This window comes from Zonotrichia leucophrys, chromosome 9 (assembly GCF_028769735.1).
Source record: "Zonotrichia leucophrys gambelii isolate GWCS_2022_RI chromosome 9, RI_Zleu_2.0, whole genome shotgun sequence".
In the NCBI taxonomy this organism is placed as follows: domain Eukaryota; kingdom Metazoa; phylum Chordata; class Aves; order Passeriformes; family Passerellidae; genus Zonotrichia; species Zonotrichia leucophrys.
Genome location: NC_088179.1, coordinates 6,521,584 through 6,535,790, shown reverse-complemented (window position 1 = coordinate 6,535,790; position 14,207 = coordinate 6,521,584). Strand labels below are relative to the sequence as shown.

The 14,207-nt window shown below is 52.2% G+C and overlaps 2 protein-coding genes across 7 annotated transcripts in view; one reads left to right on the top strand and one right to left on the bottom strand.

Annotated features, from left to right (window-relative positions):
* Positions 1–2,839, top strand: part of NGEF (neuronal guanine nucleotide exchange factor) — a 37,930-nt gene extending 35,091 nt beyond the window's left edge. For all 5 annotated transcript variants that reach the window (XM_064721391.1, XM_064721395.1, XM_064721394.1 and 2 more), the window contains one exon: positions 228–2,839. In XM_064721391.1, the coding sequence (XP_064577461.1) occupies positions 228–400 (173 nt within the window). In that variant the 3' untranslated portion in view covers positions 401–2,839. The remainder of the gene's footprint in view (positions 1–227) is intronic.
* Positions 2,840–3,261: 422 nt separating this feature from the next.
* On the bottom strand, positions 3,262–14,148 carry SNORC (secondary ossification center associated regulator of chondrocyte maturation). Of its 2 annotated transcripts, XM_064720655.1 has the most exons (5): positions 14,070–14,148; positions 12,635–13,025; positions 11,975–12,086; positions 4,078–4,263; positions 3,262–3,384 (listed from the first exon to the last, which is right to left on the bottom strand). In XM_064720655.1, the coding sequence occupies exons 3-5, from the start codon at positions 12,066–12,068 to the stop codon at positions 3,275–3,277; spliced, it is 390 nt and encodes a 129-aa protein (XP_064576725.1). In that variant the 5' UTR covers positions 12,069–12,086; positions 12,635–13,025; positions 14,070–14,148; the 3' UTR covers positions 3,262–3,274. The 2 variants fall into 2 exon arrangements, with proteins under 2 accessions (XP_064576725.1, XP_064576726.1); XM_064720656.1 differs by lacking the exons at positions 12,635–13,025; positions 14,070–14,148 and having other exon boundaries at positions 4,078–4,260; positions 11,975–12,415.
* Positions 14,149–14,207: the final 59 nt, after the last annotated feature.

Below are 14,207 nucleotides of genomic sequence, written 5' to 3'. Positions count from 1 at the left end.
GTGCCTGCTTTCTGCTGGCATCCTTTGAGCCAGTTATCCTCACATGATGCTGCTCAGGTGAGATGGCCTCTTTGCTGGATGGACAACCTGGGTCTGCTCCAGCACAGGCCTCTGAGTAGCTTCTAGAAAGCTCTGCCAGCTCCAATGGCTCTTTCCAGCACAGCTGTCCCAGTGCAGGAGCAAGGCCCAGTCCTTCCCCACTTACGCCTGTGTCTGTCTATATTCAGGCTGGATATTTGGGGAACGTCTTCATGACCAGGAGAGGGGCTGGTTCCCCAGTTCTATGGGGGAGGAGATCCTGAACCCCAAAATCCGAGCCCAGAACCTGAAGGAATGTTTCCGGGTGCACAAGTCAGATGACAGTCAGAGAAGAAAACTGGGCAGCAGAAACCGCCAGTGACCACCGGCATCCCCAAGCATCTGGAGTGCCTCAGAGAGACAGAAGACAGAGGCTGCCAGCTGGGAGGAGGTGGCAGCTGTGGGACATAGTGGGGGACCTGGTGCACAGGATGAGGCACACAGACCCATGAACGAACAGACTGTCATTCCTAGGCCCTCTGGAAGCACTGGTCCTTTCCTGGAGAGCAGCGCTTTAAACTGTAAATAACCCTTTTCCAAGTGTTCTGTAAAGCCCCAAAGAGCATGAGCTCAACGGACACTGCCCAAAGGCCACCAGGTGCTGGCCAAGTGAGCCACATGTGCTGGCTTGGGCTGGCTCAGGCTGCTTGGGAAGGGCAGTGGCCACAAACATGAGCAATTGATATCACCCAGTTTAAGCATTAACAGCTCATTGCTACCTTCCAAGTCTGGAGTGCTCGGAACCCAGCATCTCACAGGGCAGAACTGCAGTCAAGCAGCAGTCTCACCTATCTCAGAGCTCACTGACAACTGGCTGGGATGAGCCTCAGGAACTCCACTGCCCTAGTCCTGCTGTGAAGCTGCTGGACTCATTCCCACAGGCAGACCCTCAATCTGCTTCCAGTCAAATGCTCTGCAGTGCTCCACACTCAGCTCTTCTCCAGCAGCAGCCCAGCCTTGCAAGCCCTAACCCACGTCTTTGCCTGCCTGACAACCTCAAAGCACATCTGGACACTGTCCCATGGCTCAGCCCCCTCTACCACAGCCTCCCTCCTTCTGCAGGGCCACTGCAGAACCCCAGCATCATGTCCTTTCCTGGTTGATCGTGCACTTGTGGTCTTTGCTACACCCTGCTGCTGAGGCCACAGCAGGGGTGGCTGTGCCAGCAGCATCTCACACACCACACAAACACCAGCAGCCCCCCAGCAGGTGAGTGACCTTAGCTGGGAGCTGCTGTCCTACATGCTCTGGGAGGCCCAGCAACTGCTGCCTGCATGCTTGTAACCCACCCCACAGCCTCCCTGTACAGGCTCACCTCCATGTATATATGCAAGTCTCGTGGCCAGCAGAGCCAGCTCATCACTCCTTCCAGCTGTGGCACTGAGCAATGCATGAAGCCCTGGGCACAGCACTGAGAGCAGCGTGGGGGACAGACCCACAGCAGCCACCGCTTGTTCAACAGTTCCTCATGTGGCTGAGAGCCTCTCAGCGACAAGCTGGGCCCAAGTTGTGGCCAGCATCCATTAGGGAATGAATTATTTGGCACCTTTCTGTAGCATGACAAAGGATTGTCTTCCAGGCATTGCCTGTGCTGATTTATTCTCTGGCTGTGCCACGGTTGTGCTCAGAGAGGGGACGGAGAGCAGCTGCCAGCAGAGCCACACAGGGGCCACGGGCATGGACAGGAGGAGCACAGCCAGGCCAGCAGGAACGTGGGGAGAAAGCAGGATGCTTGGAAGCTGTGAAGGGAGGCACAGAACTGCTTTTTGGACAAGATGGTGTGCGCAGTTTGAGGCTGAACACAGCTGAGGTGGATTCCAGGGCTGTCCCTACTGACACCACAGCCTTGGGCCAGCCCAGCCCAGGACCAAAGTGGTGGGAGCCACAGCAGCGAAGGGGAAAGAAGGCATTCTTCACTCAGGCCCAGATCGGTGGCACCACATTAGCATGTGACAACAGCCAGCAGGGCTGTGCTGCCTCGGCCACCTGTGGGAAGTTCATACCAACCCGTGGTTCCCAGTCACTGCCCAGCCTCAGAAGGGGCTGGAAGACTTGCAGCCTCCAGTCTGCTGCATTGAGCCGATTTAATGGGGACACCCCAAGGCAGGTCCCTCCAGCAGCACCCCACAGTCATCTTTCTGAGTCAACCAAACCTCCAGCTCAGGATTCAAACCTTGCAACAGCCACAAATTCACTAGTGCAAACCCCAGAGGAGCTCCAGCTCTAGGAATTCATTAAAATTACCTGAGAAATCATCACATCCCACAGTATCCAGCTTTGTGGCCCAGGCAGCCCAGCCGCAGGCCTGCAGCCCCACGTGCCTACCTGGCATGTTACTCACAGCACAGAAATGCTCCCTTGCCCATTGGATGTTTCACCAGCTGGCCATAGCCAGGATGCCAGCTCCTCACTGCACTGCTCCAGGGAGAGAGGCTCAGTGCTGCTGTGCCATCCATCACTCACCACCAAGCCCTGGGATTGCTCCAGCCCCTCCTGCTCTGCTGCGATTCCACAGGACTCCGGACCCCAGGCACAGGCTGTGCCATTTCCACTGAATGGCATCCAGTGTTATTTCCTCAGACCCAGCCCTGCACGCCTCCATCTCAGTGATCTCCAGTGTTGTACAGGCCAGGCCTGGGGCCCACAAGCACAGGCTGGAGCCCCCCAGCCCTTGCCAGGCTGCCTCAGCGAACTGAGGGGAACTTCTTGTTGTCTGGTTTTTCCGTGTGATAAAATGTAGCTGAGCAAGCCAGTGCCAAAACACTTGTGTGTCTCTTTCCTCCCCTGTCCCCTCTGGTGTAACTGGCCCAAATGCAGTGGGTCAGAACGGGGTTGCACATGAACTTGGGGTGCCTTACACCCATGAACAACCCTTTCCTAGGAAAGCTGTGCAGGGTGATGCCCAACACTGTTACCATCACCCAGACTAGACAGATTCTTTTGCGCTCCCTGCTCAAAGCCACACTCTGCCACAGGTGCCTCCTGAGTGAGGTTGACAGGCCCTGCCAGATCTGTGCCACCCAGGAGATAACACACACACCAAGGGCAATGAGCACTCGATGCATGGCTGCCCAGCACAGGGCCTGCAGTGCTTTATCCTTGGCACCATTTCTCCCAGGGCCCCAGGCAGACAGTTCAGGAGCAGCCAAGGGCTGCAGACAGGCCGGTTGTGTAACAGAAAAATGTTTTATTGAGTTCAGGAGGCCGAGAACTTTCTCAGTGTGATGACGACCAAGGCCACAAGCACAGACGTACCCAGGAGGGAGGCGATGACAATGGCACCAATAGCCCCGGGCCCCAGTGAGCCTGCAGGAAGAGAGAAAAGGGCACGAGGTCAGCAGAGACAGTGGGGCCCAGATGGGAAGGGCGGCAAGGATCACCCCACACCCAGCATGTCCCCAGGCAGCAGGCCACACTCCTGTCCCAGAGCTCCCTGCACTGGCCATGTCCCAGGTGTCATCCTGTGCACCTTTGGGCAGGGGGCTGTAGCCAGCCACCACCACCTCAGCCAGCTCCCAGTGACAAGGACAGTTGCCACAAAGTGGGTCAGTGGTGCCCAGCTTTCCTGCTCACACACTGGGAGAGTTGCTCCGCTTGCAGCAGGACCAGATCTCAGCTGGTGCTTGCTGTCAGTCAGGAGCCACAAGCCAGGAAAGGCACTCGTGCTCCCTGTCCAGGGAGCTCCCAGCACACTCTGTCCTGCACAGCCCTACCTACAGTCAGGGCAGTTTTCTTTTCAGGGCAGGTGCCTGCCATGACAGGTGATGGGGCAGGAAGAAGCCATCTTGGAACCATCTTGGGGCTGGCAAGAGCTCCACAGCAAAAGTTTTTCAGCAGGGAAGTTTCCATGAGCAGGCAATAAGGGCAACCTTCCCCCTCCCCAGCAGTGTGGCTTTAACCCCTCCCGGGAGGTGACAGTCCCACAGGGAGCAAATCCGTGAGGACATCCCAGGCTGCTGCGGGAGTGAGCCGCGGGCGGTGCCTGTCGCAGTCACTCACCGTCCCCGGTGTCCAGCCGGTGCAGGTGGGTGCTGTCCTCGGGCTCCAGCTCGGAGGTGTACGGGGGGAAGGCAGTGGCATCCGACAGCCGGGCGGTGGCAGTGGCAGCGTCGAAGGGACCGGCTCCAGAGGGCAGCTCGGGCGGCTCGTTCCAGAGGGTGGGGACCGCGTCCTGCGGGTACTCTGCTGGAAGACAAGCACCCACGGGCATGGGGGGCCCGGTCAGGCTACTTGTGACAACCACAGCTCTGCGGGTCCCTGGGCTTCAGCTGCCTGCCAGGTGCCCTGAGGGCTGAGAAACCCGGGACGGCAGAGCCCTCCTCCGAGGGCACACCACCTCTGCTGAACAGCCATACCCAGAGCAGCCAAAGGCAATGTCCTTCTGTGGGAACCTAGTGTGCTCACAGCACACACGGGACAACACAGAGTGCCCTAACACCCTGCAACCTCTGCTCGTGCACAAACAGGCCCCACATGAACATCCACAGCTGCTTTACTCATGGATGCCCTTGGGACTGGGCTGGGAAGGGCTGTCACCCTGCCAACAGGCAGAGGCCACCGGGCCACCTGTGCTGGCCAAATTCACAGCATCTCAGGGCCCTTTTCTTTTGTCCTGCACCACCAGCCCATGCAGTGCAGGATGCTGGAGGTGCTGGCACAGCACAGGACATGGCTCCCCCAGACAGGACCCCAGAGCCTCGACTTCCCCCTGCTGCACCCCCGCCACACCGGGGAGATGAAAGGCAGGCTGGCTTCTGTTTAATGTTACCACTCGTCTCCTGTTATTCCTTCCTGCCGTGGGTCAGAGACCAAGCCAGAGAGCCCTCCCTGTGTGTGGCTCAGCAAGCACTCCCTGTCAATGCCCAGCCTTGTTCAGGTGGGATCTGGCAGGAGCAGGAGACATTCCACAGCTCCCTGCAGAAACCGCTGGGAATGTTGCACGGGGATGGGGAAAAAAGCAGGGGGGAGAAAAACGAACAACATTCACTGCCAGGGCCCTCCTGAACTGACACAATGGTTATCAGGACTGGGGAACAGGGAGTCAAGAGCTGGAACAAACAGCCCAGGCTCCCTGGGGCAAGGCACTGAGGTATCCCAGGGCATCCCAACCCTGGCATATGAACCTTGGTGTACCAGGGGCACTTGAAGACTTGTCCCAGGCTCTCTGTGGAGAGAGATGGCAGCAGCACATCTTGGCACTACCAGCCCCAGCTTTAAGTGCCTGGAGCCCTCCTTGCCTCCTGTGGACAGAAGGTGCTGTGGGGGGAGAGCACAGAATCCTCATTAATGGGCTGCACCACACTTTGGTCTCCCTTTAGATCCCTCCCTGGAACAGGGAGGGCCAAAACACTCACCTTTCCTGAGGGTACAAACCCACTGAGAACTTACTGCAGGGTTTGCATCAGAGTAGCTCCCACCATCACCAGAGCTATTCCACAAGCAATGTTCTTGAAAGTTTTGAAAGCTCTTTCTACAGGCAGAAAAGCTACAGGGTATCCAGCAAGACAATTGCCAGGTTTAACCCTGGCCCAATGAGCATCAACAGAGACAAGTTCCAATGTGCAGCCTGTGCCAGTGAGACCCAGGCAGGAACCCAGGCAAGGCTGGGTGTAGCAGAGAACACCGTGCCCTCACACCCATGGGCTCTGCACCAGAGGTGGCATCAGCTCCCCTGTACATGCACACAGGTTTGTGTTCCACAAGAGCTCCCCACAAACAGCCAAGCCTCTGCAGGGCCCTTCCCAACCTGTACTGCAAAACCAACCAGCAGAGCTGAAGACTCATATTCCATCCCATGGCTCTTCCACAAAGTGCCATTTCCAGTGGACCTCTCTACTTTAAATCCCATGGTGTCACAGCCAGAGAATGGAACAAGAGAAATACAGAATTCAGTGAGAAAAGCTAGTTAACACAGGAGAGAACTGAGCAGAGCTGGGCTATTTAGCTGCCAACAGTGGCATGGGGAAGCTGTTGGTTTAGGAACAGACCAAACATATGGGATACTTTGGAAGCCCTGGTTCCAGGCTGCTTTTGTAAGGGAGAAACTCCACACAGAAGAGCCACACTCCAGCCATGACCTTTCTGACTCTGTCAACACCCCCCAGACCAGAACCAACACTGCCACTGTCCCCACCTGGCAGAGGAACACAAAGCTGGAGGACAGTGTTGCTTCCTTTCCCAAGAACGTTTTTTTTCCCCACAGCTGCACACTTGCCTTGTGTGTGACCCAGAACTGGTGCTAGCTCAGATGATCTGTAACAGAGGCAGGCACCATCCAGGGAGACTGTGTGACCTGGGCTGGGTATTCCAAATCCCTGCTCTCAAAGGGAAGAGGAGGGAGCACTATCTCTTCTAACCATAGTGCAAAGGTCCCACAGGTGCCACCAGACCCAGAGGTGCCAGATAGTCTCTCCTGTTCTCCATGCAGCTAACTCCTGCTTAAAGAGAGCTGCCAGATATTTTTCAGGGCACAGAGCTCATTTTTGATAGCCAAATAGAGAGGAAACAGTCTAATTCATTTATGATCGCTGTGATTTATAAAAACTTGGATGGCTGCTGGATATGTATTTTGTTAATTCCCCCCATCCAACTGACACACACTTTTCAGTTTGCCCACACAGAAAAGGCAGAATGTGCTTAACATGCATTTGCTGTCCCAAGTTCTTGTGGTTTTACCCTACTGGCACTTCAGCCCAGGGAAACACAACCCCTTTCAGTCAGGTCGGCTGCCTCGGGAACAGTTGTGAGCTCAGAGGCAGCAGCAGATTGCTGCACACACACTGAGTGAAATACCTGCAGCTGAACCTCCCCAGGAGCCAGGGCTCGCTGCTGGTCCCCTTCTCAGCTCCTGCCCCTCAGTGCTGCTGGAGCAGGTGCCAAGGGCCCTGCTGTGGGCACACAGAGGGGGAACACAAAGCAAGAGGCAGGTTCCTCCAGAGCCCATTGCTGCAGCCTGGGAGAACATCTGCTCATAACCAGCACTGTTCTCCCCACGTCTCTCCTTGGATTTTCCCTCCTGACCTAAAGGCTCATGTCTTCACATGCCTCCACTCCTGCAGCTGAGAAGCCCAAGCATCCATCCAACTATCCTCATGCATGCAGCAGGTTTCTTTAACAAGCAGAGGTTTCACCCCTGCTTCCCTGACAGTCCCAGTGACTGTCAGATACACAGCTGGTGCTGGGAGTGGCAGATCTCTAATGGACACACATCAAATGCCACAATCCCATTTCAGTCCCCTGGTAAAAGCAAGAAAAGTGATGGGAAGGAGAGTTTGTGTCACGTACCAAACCCCAACACATGCACACTATTAGTAAAGTCTTATGTCTCCAGGTGAGACACAAGGGCCTTTTCCAGTCATCTGCTGGATAGAATCTGGAGAGATTCTATCTACAGGCAGGGGACCCAGCTCAGGAAGTTCAGTTCTCTGCTCTGCACCTGATGTTTTGGGTGAACACCACAAGTCCTGCTCTTCCCAGGCTCAGTTATTCTGTGCATGAGCAGGACACCAGGATCTAAACATGACCTGCAGAGGAAGCAGCACCAGCATGGCCAGGCCTTCCTGCCCACACTGTCACTGTCATTCTGACTGTGATGAGGGGGACGTGGCCTGTGAACCTCAACAAATGCCTCAGTGACAGCTCTGGAACCGGCAGCAGCCCTTCCCAAGGAAAGGGCAAGTTGAAGGGAAGCTCCATGGCCATGGGGCAAAAAACAGCAATCTTAAATTAGCATGTAAAAACACCCAAACATGCTGCCATCTCCAGGGAGGGAGTGCAACCAAGAGCTGGAAACTAAATACCAAAGTAAAGTACTGCATGGCTTGTACTCCTGTTCACCTGAGAACTTTGGAGAAATAAAGAAGCAAGAAAACACACTCAAAATACATCATCCATCACAAGACCAGATGTTTAATATCTGGGAGAAAGCATTAGCTGTGCTGCCATCAGCCCAGGACCAGTCCTACCTCTAGAACACTCCTGTGGCACACTCACATGGTTTACTTGTCCTGGAGGGGCAGCCAGGGGCACATGGAGGGGCTGCCAGGCTGCTGAGGCACACGGGTCACCCACACTGCCAGGCTCTGGGCCTCAGTGCCAGCTGCCCCAGAGGGAGGAAAGCTCCAGGCCCTGGCACAAATGAGCTCTTCCCCTGCATTAACTCTGTCTCAGCACCAAAACACAAGCTGAGGGCAACTGCTGCTTTCAGACTAACAGTAAAAGCCTTGTCATGAGAAACACAGTTGGAGAACACTTAGAAGAAAAACATGCAGTAATCTTATTGGCATTTTACTGGAGATGGAACTGGACAAAATGGACTAAAATTATTAGAGTGTTTTTAGAAGGCCAGGTGGATGATGGCAGCTCTTCCTTCCCACATGTTAAGACTACAAACTGTCTAATTTTAGGGAAATCTCTCTGCTGCACTGTCTTCTTCCTGTCTCCAGCACAGGTAAGTTATAACTGAGGTGAGGAAATGGGAAGAAAAGATCAGTTACCATGAAGAAATACACGATGAGTTTTCCAAGTGATGCAGGGGCCAGTGGAACTCCAGACACGTGGGCCATAGAGAGATCCAGAGGGGATGATGGCAAATGCAACTTGACAAAAGTGCTATTTCCATGCCTAGAAAGAAGGTGGGGTGAGCTGCCAGCACAGTGAGGAGGTGGCCAGTGCCCCAGGTACTCAGTGACTGAAAGGTAGGACTGGAAGTGTGTCTGTAAGTGACAGCCCCAGGGGATGCCAACCAAATCTGAAGGAACCAGACCCTCCCCACAGACCAACTGTGAGACTTTAAGGCAGACAAACGTGGCCAGATCACATCATTGTCACTGAAGGTTACTAGCCACTGGCCAATAGTCTTCTTCACACAAGCTGACTTCAGCATTTCATCATCCTCACTGTCCACCTCCAACCTAGCTCCTTATTCAGGAGTCAATACCAGCATCAGGAATCTTTAAGGAGTGCTGGAGCAAAGCAAGGTTGAGTAATGGCTTACAAAGTCCTGCTTCAAGTGTGGACAGATCTGCTGGAACAACTACATCAAACAAAACCTATTTACTGCTATCCATGTTCTAGAACTTAAGCTTTAAAAAGTTTCCTAATCTTTGTTTCTCCTGTAGTTGAAAAAAAAGACACACAGGCTGCTACAGAAAGATGTTCTTGGTCAAGGTGTTTTCCTGTGTCTTTTCCTTTGGTGTGTGTGCTCTGTTGCTTTTTTCCCCCCAGACTTATTCTGATGTGCTACTGCAGTCCAACATATTTTCACATTAGCTCAAAACAAGCTGAGGAGCCCACATGTGAGTTTAAATATCAAATTTACACACGGTTCAGGAGCCAATGCCTTGCAAAGGCTTTGCGTTAACTTGCAGCTCATTTGGGGCTCTGAATCCATTACAGGAATTGAAACTGGGTTTGCTGATAGGAAAAAAAACAGTTCTTCCTGTGCTCAAAACCTACCTGCCCCTTGGGTTTAGAGAAAAAGGAAGTGGAAGTGGCTGAGGTTTGTCAGAGACCCTTGAGCTGGCTGTTTCCTGTTGCCAGATGATGTGTAAGGGGATTGAAGATGTGCTTGGTTACCTCCCCATCTTTGACAAAATGTTATGTTGGAAAGAGCTCAGTGACTTGGAGAAGTTCACACTTTCACCAGTTGCAGAGCCCTGACCAAGCTGTCCAGGAAATCAGACCAGTGAGAAGCAGCCAACAGGGAGAGGAGACTCATCCTGGGCCTGGGGGCTGCATGACCCATGGTCAGCCCTCTCCAAGGCAGAGCTGCTCCTGCTCACTCTGCAGGGCTCTGCTGGGGACAGTCAGAGTGCTGAGATGAAAGGGCAGGGGCTGGTGAACCCTGAGGCCAGCAAGGGGCTGTCCAGCCCCAGGTGGCCACGGCAGGCACAGGGCCAGGGCTGGGCTGAAAGGAGCCCTTCAGCAGCAGCACAAAGGGCAGCCTGTGGAGGGCAAGGCCAGGAGCTCCTGTGTGCAGCAAGGCAGAGCTGCGGTTCTGATGGATGCTGAGTAAACTTGTTTACAGAAAGGCAGGGCTGTGTGTGTAGGTGCTGAGGCCAGAGGGCTGTCTGTGTGCCTTTCCCCTCTTTGTCTGCACCAGGCCGGAAATTTCCTTTTCTAATGGAGTAAAAGCAGAAAAAGTTCCACTGCTCCTCAAACCACCTGTACTGGGGGCAGGCACTCTCCATGCAGCAGAGAATCATTCTGTTCCTAGGCTGGCTTCCTCCTGTCCTCTCTGAGGGAGCAGGGAACAACCTGTTAGAGGCTTTACATCTCTAAAGCACTGCAGAAAAAGCATAGAATCTCTCCTACACCCTAAGATCTGAATGTTGCACTCCCCAGTACAAAGCCCTTCAAGCCTCGTTGCATGAGCACAACTCACCCAGTATAAGGATCAAGTAAAACTTGGGAGTGCATCACAGGAACAAAGTGACACAGGGAGGCAGCACCAGGCACAAGCCAGCTGCAAAGCCAGAGCAAGCACATGGAAAAGCTGGCAAGGAGGGGGGCCAGAGCAAAGGGACCAAATATTGGAAATTTAAAACAGCATAGAAGAAATTCCAGCTTGGAGAGGAAGCAGATTGAATTCTCACTGGAAATCAATCACTTCCTGCAGAGTGAAATACTGCTAATGATTAAGAAAAAATCTTACCTGGTGTGGGGGAAGAGCATGGTCAGTGCTTCTGAGAGCAACAGCAAGGCACAAACTGAAACTGTGCTAAAATGATTATGTTCCACTGCACAAAAAAAAGTTCATGGTTTGAGAAGGAAAGTATCCACTTTTTAGTGCTCATTTCTTAGTTACTTTGAAGGTTTCCCTTCAAAGAAGGTGTCCTAGAAGGAGAAGATACCAGCTGCACTAATTGTGCTCCTCCACCCACAGATGTTCCAGCCAAGCACAGTGGTGAATTTCCCTACCCATATGAAAGCTCCTTTAAAAAGAATTCCATAATTTGATCTGCTAGACAGCTGGCCAGATCTCCCTGCGAGGCAAGATGCTCAGAAGAAACTGTGAGAGAACTGCAAAACAACATTGCTCCAGGTCTTGGAAGGCAGGACAGAAATTCAGGAAAACAAATGCTGTGCCTGTTATCTTTGCCCCAGCCATCTCTTCAGCCTTGTCTCCACTGCCTTGGAGGAAAGCCTTTGGGGGAAGCAATTCCCCATAAGAGTTTCCACCTGTACACTCAGAGCCCATCAGTGCAGGGGGTTTGGAAGTCAGTTTTTTCCCAGCTGTAAAAGCCACCTCAGACCTGCAGCCTTTGAAGCTGTGCCCCCAGCTCCCTGCAGCCAACACAGCTCTGCTGAAGGCAGGAGCAGGTAAAGCTGAAATTAATAACAATCCCCAGAGAAACAGTGCCTTACACAACAGGCATCTCTCCCATTCTTCTTCCTCACTGCAAGCAAGTCAGAGCCAGGCACTTTTCCAGCACTGCCCTGCTACCCCAGCTCCAGCGCAACCCCATAAGGATGCACACCTTGGCTTTGGACTGGGGTTTTTATGGACACTTCCCTGGTTCTGCCTAAAGCAGCTGCTGAGCTCTGCTGCAGCAGAGAACACAGAAGGAACCAGGAATTGGCACACAGGCTTTAGCCAAAGAAAAATGTTTCTTTCCATACCTGTAACTTCTTCCTGCTATTAAAAGCTGAGGGACAGCCTGTCCCACCAATGCTCACAATAGGTGCTACTGCCATTCTGCTTAGGAAAAGTTAAAGAATTTTCTCCACTGAAAATATATTCTTGCTCACCAGCAGCCACCAAAGCTAGTTTCCCTTAATCAATTATAATTCAACACATATTTAGGGATGTTTTCAGAGAAGGGAGAAGAGAGAGGGCAGTGTAGGAAAGGATCTCCCAAACTTTTGGGTTTTAAATGCAAACAAAGTTCCTTACCTGCCAGCACAGCAGGGACCAGGATGCTGCACAGCGTTAGCAGGACCAGGCGAAGGACTCTGTGGTAGGGCATGGCTTCCCTCAGGAAAAGCATCAGCAGGAATCCTTAAAACTCTTCAAAGCACAAACAACTCAGAAATTTCACTGGTATAATAAAAATTCTGTTCAGTCAGGTAAAAAAACAAAAAAAGAAAAAAAGTCCTTCAAAAGAGCAGCTGTGCAGAGAGTGCAAAGCCCAGCAGAGCCTCGCTCTCTCTGGCTGCAGGAGCACACCTCCTCCCAAAGGCAGCTCCACCCTCCCAAACTTGTGCCTAAAACCCCATAGGCAGCCAAGCAGAGCCATCAGGACCCTGCCAGGTCAGTGCACACACGAGCAGTTGTTGGTGAGCCCTTCCCAGAGGCCAGGAGGATGCTCCTGGAATGCCTTGCCTGGGGCTGGCCATCCCGAGGCACAGGAAATAACACAGGAGCCATTGGGGCAGCTCAGCCCAAAAGCCAGCAGCCCGTCTGAGGGCTGTGCTCTCCCTCACTGTGCAGGGTGGAAGGCATTGCAGGCTGGGGAGAGCAAACAACAAGGGCCTCAATCTTCTGAGGCTAAAATGCTCTGACACAGAGCCAGAGCAGCTCCATGGCATCCTTGTTCCTGGGTGGAATACTTACAGAGCTGGCCTGGGAGCCATGGGTGGTCTCAGAACTGCTGTCAAAGGCTCCGAGCGTTCCAGGAGAGTTGCCCTTGGCAGGCAATGCCAGCATCCTCCTCAGATCCAGCTCCTCAGGCACCACCTCCTCCTGCCAGCCTCTGCCACTCTGTCCCTGCCTGCCTCAGGGGCTCAGGACAGTTCACAGCACAGAAAACCCAGGTTTGCTTCAAATCACATTTGCAGCAACAAAGAATGGCGGATGGATGAGGTGTATAAAAAGGGGAACACTCCAGCTGATCGTCACAGAAGTTGTTTCATTAGTATTTTGGAGCTGATATGATGATGAATACTTCATGGTTTCCCATCATGAAATGAATACATAAACACCTCCAATGTCAGTTCTTTATGCTCTGAAAATATGACACAAGTATTTAAGTCTTAAATTTCAGAGTCAGATTTTTTTGCAGCAATTGCTTTGCTTTTTGGAGCCCCTGTTTTCCCCATCCCTACTGATCCAAATGACTCTTGCTACAGAAAAGGGCTCTATTTGTCACAGAAGGTGGCAATGCAGTCACCTGAGAGCACAATCTGCACATGCCACCACCTTACCTTCATAGAAACACAGAAACCAGAGTATTTCAGTATTATGAACAGTGTTATCTTCCCCACTGGTCCATTATCTACAAAATCCCAGGAGCCAAGTGAGGTCCTCAAAGTTTGACAAATGATTGCACATTTTCCCTGCTTGCATTTCTGCATTTTCATTTAGCAATCGAGAAGCTGTTCCTTTCCTGCCGAGCTCAAAGCTAACACACTTTAGTGTACTTGTAACAGGGTGTAGAGCAGTCCAAAATTAGCTTGCAGAAATTAGATCACACCACTAAAAACCAGAAAGCAATTATGAACCACACACCTTATATGCTAAAAAGAGAAGATATTAAAACAAAGTCAGGTTATCAGCCTAAACATCAACTGTTCTCTCAGACATCAGCTGAACATCATGCAAGCCTACTGTGTAAGTTGGGCCTCAGCATACTTGTTTTCCATGGTCAGGTGAATGGCAGGACATTTACCATTACCTTTACTGGGATTTTCCACACAAAAACAAGTATCAAAAAAGGAAACTAAGTCTAAAAAGAGAAACTTCCATGGTTTCCATGTGGACTTTAGGCTGAGGGGAGAAATAAAACACCTTATTTAGGGCAGTGCACTGGAGTGCACGGGGTGGGCACCGACTGGCAACGGAGGCTCCGTGGCCAAGTGTTTGTGTTAAGAGCAAACCAGCCATGGCTTGATCTCCCCTGCATAAACAGCACCAGCATGAATGCACACGTTTCTCTACAGACAGCGGAGGAAAATTAAAGCTTTCTTGTTAGAAATTTCCAATATCAACTTACTGGTGTTTATTTGAACTCTAAAATTATCAAGTAGAAAAACCAACCAGTATTCCTCACCAGGGAAGAAATAAAGCAGCAGCTGTTGTTCCACATCCTGTGTATTTGCTTGTTGTTTCTTGATGAAAACTGATGCAAGTCGAGTTAGGGTGGGTTTTAGCACCAGGAATTATCTCAATACTTAGCTTTGACAAAAGC

Bases quoted from the DNA above. Each gene is read 5' to 3' on its own strand.
- SNORC (XM_064720655.1), bottom strand. From the start codon at position 12,068: ATGCTTTTCCTGAGGGAAGCCATGCCCTACCACAGAGTCCTTCGCCTG. The intron at 4,264-11,974 runs GTAAGGAACTTT...CTTGTCTTCCAG, and splicing joins GGTCCCTGCTGTGCTGGCAG to CAGAGTACCCGCAGGACGCG. The intron at 3,385-4,077 runs GTGAGTGACTGC...CTCTTCCTGCAG, and splicing joins CCGGCTGGACACCGGGGACG to GCTCACTGGGGCCCGGGGCT.